At 52.5% G+C, this 7,916-nt stretch overlaps 1 protein-coding gene across 1 annotated transcript; it reads right to left on the reverse strand.

Annotated features, from left to right (window-relative positions):
* On the reverse strand, positions 853–2,737 carry FZD2 (frizzled class receptor 2; the record flags this gene model as incomplete). Its single annotated transcript, NM_001195339.1, is given in 1 exon segment — positions 853–2,737. A coding segment is annotated over 1 exon segment (1,649 nt), but the record flags the coding sequence as incomplete, so codon positions are not given.

Here is a 7,916-nt window from a genome sequence, read left to right on the forward strand (position 1 = left end):
ATCCCCTCCCTTCCACCCAACCCATTTGATTGCGTTTTGAAAAATAAACCCCGATAACAAAACCCCACACATAACACACAACCCACCCCACACCCTGCTAACCTGAATGCCAGAGGAGACATTCGGTTGGGGCGCGGACTGCAGGGGAAAGAGAGAGATGCGAGGGCATCTCCAAATCCCACAGTTGCGAGCAGATGCTCCCCCTAAAAATGGAGGCGGTAAGGGGTACTCAACCTGGGGGCGGGGGTGAGCGGAGAGTGTTTCACAAAGCGCTTTCTGCCCACTCTAAGCGCTCGGGGCAGCGAGTTGAAAGGAAGAAAAGTCGGAGAAAGATCTTCCTGCCAGCAGGGGGGGGGGGGTCGCGGGGAGGGGGTCGGGGAGGCCAGTCCTCACACGTTCTCCGCCCTCTCCACACCACCCCACCCGTCGGTTCCGGTTTTTTTTTTTTTTCTTTTCTTTTTTTCCCCACGTCTTCATCTCATTTGGGAGGTTTCCAAAGCCGAGTGAAGGAGACAGGACAAGTGAGGAGAGAAGGGGGAAAGAGAAATCAAACAAAATGAAACAAAACGAATCCAAGTCTCGTTCAGGAATATCCAACAGCTTCCACAGGCCTCAGCGTCAGGGAGCAGGCTCACAAATTTGGCTTTTAAGGTTGAAAGTAACTCCCCACCCCTCACAGCCAGCACCTCTTCCAGCAGGCCCAGCCCTGTCAAATCAAAATATTCAAACTGAAGTTGGGGGGCGGGTGCCGGAAAGCGCACCGAAGAGAAGGAGAGAAACCCCTCAAATTCCTCCCCCCATTCCTCAGCCTGGCGCCCCTGGCTGCTCTTTTTTTTTTTTTTTTTCTTTTTCTTTTAAATAGAAAATATATAATTAAATTTACAAAGACTATTTACAGTTTTAATTACAAACCTGGCGGGGGTGTTGGGCAGAGTTCTCTTTAAAAATCGACCTAAAAAAGAAATGGTTTCGATTGTTCTTTATTAAAAAAATAAAATAAGGAGTCTGTAGGAGCCCCCACCCCCACCCCCGCGGGCAGAGCGCGCGGTGCGGGCCCGGGGCCGGGGACGCAGCGCAGGAGCGCAGGCTCACACGGTGGTCTCGCCGTGCCGGCTGTTGGTGAGACGGGTGTAGAACTTCCTCCACGAGTGCAGCGTCTTGCCGGACCAGATCCAGAAGCCCGACGTGATGCCCACGATGAGCGTCATGAGGTATTTGATCATGTAGACCGTGAAGTCGGGCGACATGCGCGGAGTGTAGTGCGCCGGGCACGGGATGGCCAGGCTCTTGCAGTGCTGGCTCACCCACGAGCGCTCCCAGTGCTCTCGGAAGGCCTGCTCGTAGAAGTAGCAGGCGATGACGATGGTGGCGGGCACCGTGTAGAGCACCGAGAAGACGCCGATGCGCACCATGAGCCTCTCCAGCTTCTCGGTCTTGGTGCCATCGTGCTTCATGATGGTACGGATGCGGAAGAGGGACACGAAACCGGCCAGGAGGAAGGACGTGCCTATGAACAGGTACACGAAGAGCGGCGCCAGCACGAAGCCCCGCAGCGGGTCCAGGCTGTTGAGGCCCACGAAGCACACGCCGCTCAGCAGGTCGCCGTCAATCTGGCCCATGGCCAGGATTGTGATGGTTTTGACGGCGGGCACGGCCCACGCGGCCAAGTGGAAGTACTGCGAGTTGGCTTCAATGGCCTCGTGGCCCCATTTCATGCCCGCCGCCAGGAACCAGGTGAGCGACAGGATGACCCACCAGATGGAACTGGCCATGCTGAAGAAGTAGAGCATCATGAAGAGGATGGTGCAGCCCTCCTTCTTGGTCCCCTGTACCACTGTGCGGTAGCCGTCCTCGGAGAAGCGCTCGTTACACACCACGCGCTCCTGGAGCACGAAGCCCGCGATGTAGGCCACCGACACCATAGTGTAGCAGCCGGACAGAAAGATGATGGGCCGCTCCGGGTAGCGGAAGCGCTGCATGTCCACCAGGTACGTAGTGACGGTGAAGAAGGTGGAGGCGCAGCACAACACTGACCAGGTGAGAATCCAGAGGCGCGCAAAACGCGTTTCCTCCTGAGAGAAGAACATGGAGCCGTCGGGCCGCGCGGGTTCGCAAGGCGCCGCGCAGTCGCGCTCGCCCAGGAACTTGTAGCTGAGATAGGACGGCACCTTAAGGACGCGCGGGCAGTGGAACGGGTGCTCCAGCGTGGCGTAGCGCGGGGGCGAGCCGCCGCCGCCCGGGCCGCCCGGGGTGCCCCCAGCACCCGGCTGCAGGCCCGGCGGCGGCGCGGTGGTGAGCAGCGCGGGCGCCCCGTCCTCGGAGTGGTTCTGGCCCACGCAGATCTGTTCCGCGCCGTGGCGGGGGAAGTGCTCGCAGCGTAGGCGCTCCGGCCACTGGAAACCGAACTTGTTCATGAGCGCCTCGCAGCCCTGGCGCGCGCGCTCGCAGATGGAGCGACACGGCGGGATGGCCTGCTCCAGCACGGTGCACACGGGTGCGTACATGGAGCATAGGAAGAAGCGCAGTTCGGGCGAGCACTGCACCTTCACCAACGGGTAGAATTGGTGCACCTCCAGGCCCGCGTCCTCCTGGTTCGTGTGGCCCAGAAGGTTGGGCATGATCGTCTGGTTGTAGGCGATGTCCGTGCACAGCGGGATGGAGATGGGTTGGCAGAAGCCGTGGTCCGGGATGGAGATGCCCTTCTCCCCGTGGAACTGGGCCGGCCCGGCGGCGGGCAACAGGAGCAACGGCAGCAGCAGGCGGGGCAGGGCGCTGCGGGGCCGCATGCTGGCCGCCGCCCCCCACCCGGCTCCCGGGCGCCCCCCCCGCCCCCGCCCCCAGCCCGGAGACCGCGCGCCTTCCCCGCCGCCGCCTCGCCGCGGCAGCCGCCTCCCGCGCCTCTTTGCAAACTTTGCTCGCGGCCGCAGAGTTGGGGAGGCCGGGCGGGGGAGGGGGGCGGCGTGCCCGCCCGCTAGCTCGCCGAGGTCGGACTGAGCCGCCAGAGACACCGCGCGCGGCTTGCCCTCTCTCCTCCTCTTCCTCCTCCTCTCGCCTCTCCCCTCCCTTCTCCGCCCAGCGACTCCTTTGTGCCTTCCTCCAGCCCTCACCTCGGCCTCTCCGATCCCAATTAGTCGGTTTCAAGGGGGCCCCCGCCGGCGGCCCCGCCCTCTCCTCAGCCCCCCAAAAAAGGGATCCTTGAAACCGCCCCGTCGAGCTCTAAGCACCGTCCCAAAATGTTCTCTCGGCCAATGAGATTTAAACCCAAGGACCAGCCCCGAGGGCTGGATTGGTCGACCACAACATAATAAGATCAGAAACCAGATGCCAACAAAACTTTCCCCCCCTCCTTTGGCTTTTTAAAGAGACAAGCTATTATTATATTAGGGCTTTTTGCCTAGCACGGGATTTCTCCGGAGTCGCGGCGGAGAGATCCAGAGATAAATGTTCCACAGATGTGCGGCGGCCCCGAGTCACACAACCCTGAATCACTTTTCCTCCGGGGGCCATGGTGCTCTCCCGGGTAGGGCTTCTTTAAATCCTTGCCTCCGCCCCTGCTCCTCGAACCCCACCTATTCCAGTCCAATTTTTTAGATCAAATTAAAAAAAAAAATCTTAAGTTTGAAAAAAAAAATGCTTTAAGGGAGAGATTGAAAAAAACAAAACTGTTTACAAAGACTTTTCTCTCAGTCCCTTCTCAAAGAATCCAGACAGAAGTTTCGCATCACCCTATTTATACACACCTAGGGGTTTGCCTCGCCCCTCCCCCATGTGCACCCTTAAATAACCCTCTGAAAAAAATGAGAGCCTGTCTCTTTAAGAGACTCTTAAAGGGGCCTGGACTCCGGGGCGTAATTGCCCCGTAGCGAGCACAAAGGAGCCCATTATGGTTCTTTGTGTTCGGTGGCACCTCAAAGTGAGAAAACTCAGGAACTCAGAGGCCCTGGGCTGGAGGGTTGGGGCGGGGCTGGGAGGGGGTGAGGTGAAGAAGAATCACCCCGAGCTTCGGCTTCTCCCTCCCCCTTCTTCCGAGGCAAATCTTAATTATGCAAAGTAAAGTTTAGTTGCCGTAACGAGGAGGTCTTAATCGAAGGTTAATGGTGGAGGGTGGGGGGTGACGAGCAGTTTTGAGTGAAGAGATGACTCTTTTAGGCCGGTTGGGAGGATTTTCCTCCTCTCTCTCCACCTCTGCCTCCGCCCCTAAAAGCTTCCAGATATCGTCTCCTGGGAGAGAGGAGAGTTTTACCCAAATCTTAAGCGATTCTACACCAGAAAGGGTGGTGTGTGTGTGGCGAGGGAGGAGGCTGGGGGCTGTGGTGGATTAACTTAACTCCCCTTCTTCCCCCCCCAACCTCTCTCTCCTCTCTCTCTCTCTCTCACACACACACACACACACACAGACTCTGTCTCTCTCTCTCTCTCTCTCTCTCTCTCTCTCTCTCTCTCTCTCTCTCTCTCTCTCTCTCTCTCTCCTCTCACCTGGTTGGGTCAGCAGGGTTCAGGCTACTTTAGAAAGGTTTTCTTTTTTCCCCCTTCTTGGATTCTGGGAATGAGAAGGGGAATTTGCCTGTAAAGTTCCTGGGGCGGGTACTGGATGATGGATCAATTACTTTTATTTCTATTGTCTCTTGGGGTGGGGTAGGGTGGGGTGGGGTGGGGTGGGGGAGATGCTTAAAAAGAAGAAAGAAAATTGAGTTTAGAAACCCCTTTGGCTCTGTGTGGGCCAAATCCTCCCAGCCTGGCAAGCCATTTCCTGATCCAATCTAGAAAAGGATTGCCTTAAAAATAAAAAAATCAAGAACACAACAACAAAGCGAAATCTAAGAGAAACAGAAGGAAGTAATAGTAAGAAGGAAAGACAATTCTAAGTAGTAGATACAAACAATGGATCCAGGTTGGACAGGATTCAATTTTTTCCTTGAGTGGCTGACATATAGATTTTCAGATTCTTTACAACATGGAAATTCTCATCTCCTAAGGAGGCTGACTTTTTCACTACTTTAGAAAGAAAGCTTTTCTTCAAAATTAGGGGGCTATGCCTTAGCTCTCCATTTTATTTCTATTCCATTCCCAAGTCCACTTTCACCCCCCCCAAGCAGTCCAGGGATGGGAAAATCCCTTCCAGCTCTGTGGGGCCCAAACTAAGCCTGAGGTGCTGCTCCTTCACCTCTCCCCACCTCTACCTCCAGAGCATCTCTAGAGCTGGTACCAAGCCTCTTGCTGAGCGGTAAAAAGAAAAAAAAATGAGTAAGACAGGCTCCTCCACTCCCCTCTGGAAACTCTCAGCATCTGATAGGAAATTGAGAGTAAATCTCCAATAGAAATGCTGCATCTTCAATTTCCTTCCACGACAAACCTGTTTTCCTTTCCTAGGGCCAGGCTTGAGTGACAGGTATCCCTTCCCCAGCCACCTCCAAGGCCAGGGAGGAGCTGAAGCTGAAAAAGAGAAATAAAAGGCATTCTTTCATTCACTCGGTCAACCCTTCATTTCTTCAACACATTTTACTGAGCCTTCTGATTTCAAACCACAGTGGTAGGTGCTGAGAGCAAGACAGAGAAAAATGGGGCATCCCTGCCTTTAAGAGTTTATGGTATTCCAGAGGAAAAGTGCTTCTATGAAGATCTAACATTTATCCAGCATTGTTACCTGAAGTAAGATATCATAAGGAGTTCCCACTGTGGCGCAGTGGGTTAAGAATCCAGTGTTGTCACTGCATCGGCTCAACTCAGGTCTCAGCTGTGGCTCGGATTCTGTCTCTGGCCTGAGAGCCTTTATCGGCTATGAGTGCAGCCAAAAAAAAATTTTTTTTTTTTGTCTTTTTGTCTTTTTCCAGGGCCACACCTGCGGCATATGGAGGTTCCCAGGCTCTTTTTCCCCATCGGCAAAGTGGGAGTAAACCAACGGATTTTATTTTTTTTAATTTTTAAACAGAATTTAACATTTTATTTTTTTTCTTTTGGAAGTTCCTGGGCCAGGGATTGAACCCATGCCATAGCACCAACCCAATCCACTGCTGTGACAATGCGGGATCCTTAACCTGCTGCTCCATAAGAGAACTGGCCAGATTTTAAAAAAATATTCGACTAGAGGAGTTCCCTTCATGGCTCAGCAGTTAACGAACTGACTAGGAACCATGAGGATGTGGGTTCGAGCCCTGGCTTCATTTAGTGGGTTAAGGATCCAGCATTTCAGTGAGCTGTGGTGTAGGTCGTAGACATGGCTCGGATTCTGTGTTGCTGTGGCTGTGGCATAGGCTGGCAGCTGTAGCTCTGATTTGACCTCTAGCCTGGGAACCTCCATGTGCTGCTGGTGTGGCCCTTAAAAAAAAAAAAAAAAAGCAAAAAAAAAAAATCGTGACTATATATTCCAAATCATTTATCATTTCAGAAAAACAAAATAAATTTTATAATCTTACAGTACCGTTCAAAACAAAAAGTTACACAAAATATTCATTAAGCAAACATCGTTGGGTACGTAGTAGTAGTTGTTACTACCATTTATTGTGCTCCCGTTAATCACCGCACATACATCATGCCTGGGCCTACAAAGTAGGTATTGCATTGTGTTTATGGATGAAGAATCTGACCTTGGTGAGATCCGGCCACTTTTTCAAGGTCACATAGTAAATGGCAGCGCTGAGATTTCAACCCAGGCCTGCTTGAATCTTAAAGCTGTGTTCCGCCTCCTACACCTTACAACCTCTAACATTGATAAAAATTATGTGCTTTGGGAGTTCTCTTGTGGCGCAGCCAGTTAAGGATCCAGCATTGTCACTGCAGCGGCTCGGGTCACTGTTGTGGCAGGAGTTTGATCCCTGGCCTGGGGATTTCCACATGCCATGGCCGTGGCCAAAAAAAATTGTGTGCTTTTATGCACTTAACAAATATATATTGACCAATCAGACCCAACCCCTAGTCCTGTGGAGCTTATATTCTAGTGGAAAAGGTTCACATTCATCACGTAGTCACTTAAATGAATAGGATTAAGGATTCAGTGCTATGAAGGGCAAGTTGGGGATACCATGAGAGCAAAACTGGGGAGAGCAGAGGAGGCCTGTATGATTGGAGTGGGGAGTTAAATAGGATGAGGTAAAGAAAGGCCAGCAGGTGTTATACTGGCAGGGCTTGGCAGACCATGTGCAAGTGCAGGACTATGAACCCACAATCTCAAGACAAGGATAGGCATTCCAGACAGAGGGAACAGCATTGCAAGGGTGTAGTGGGGTGAAATGGATGGAATGGGCAGGGGGCACAAGTATCCAGGTACTTTTGCCCTGTTAGAGCCCTGTGTACATCTGGGAGAGTGATAGCAGCAGAAGTTTTAAATAAGTAAGGACCTGAGATGGCATCCATCAGATTTGGACTCTTAGAGATAGAGATACCATGGAGTGTTTAGGAAAACAAAGTGGTCACACCTAAGTTTTAGATAGTGCATGTGGACAGTTAGGAAGAGCATGATTAAGTCAGCTGAGTCAGAGATACGAGTTAGAAAGAAACTGCAAGAGATCAGGCAAGAGATGGTGAGGACGTGAACTGAGCCGAGGAATGGAGAGAAGAGAAAGAAGGGAGAAGGCCAACCAAGTTTTCTGAAATAGATGCCCTGACGTCATTGACTGGGACAGGAAATACAGGGACAGGATAGATAATGAACATAGTCAAGCCAGGTCTGAGAGATGTCCAGAAAACAGGTGGATAGTCCAACACAGGGCCCAGGAAGGAGCTCTGGGCGAGATTTAGATCTGGTACCTTTGGCTTGTGTTTGGAGCTCTGAGAGTGGCTAAGATCATTTAGGGTACGTGCATTGGGTGGGAAGACCGAAGTCTGGGGAGATGTCAGCATTTAAGGACCATGGGCTATGAAGGAAGGAGACTGATAAGGAGCGATGGGGCCAGGAGAGATTCTAGCCAATAGGAGAATGT

The sequence above is a fragment of the Sus scrofa genome, chromosome 12 (genome assembly GCF_000003025.6).
Source record: "Sus scrofa isolate TJ Tabasco breed Duroc chromosome 12, Sscrofa11.1, whole genome shotgun sequence".
Taxonomy (NCBI): Eukaryota; Metazoa; Chordata; class Mammalia; order Artiodactyla; family Suidae; genus Sus; species Sus scrofa.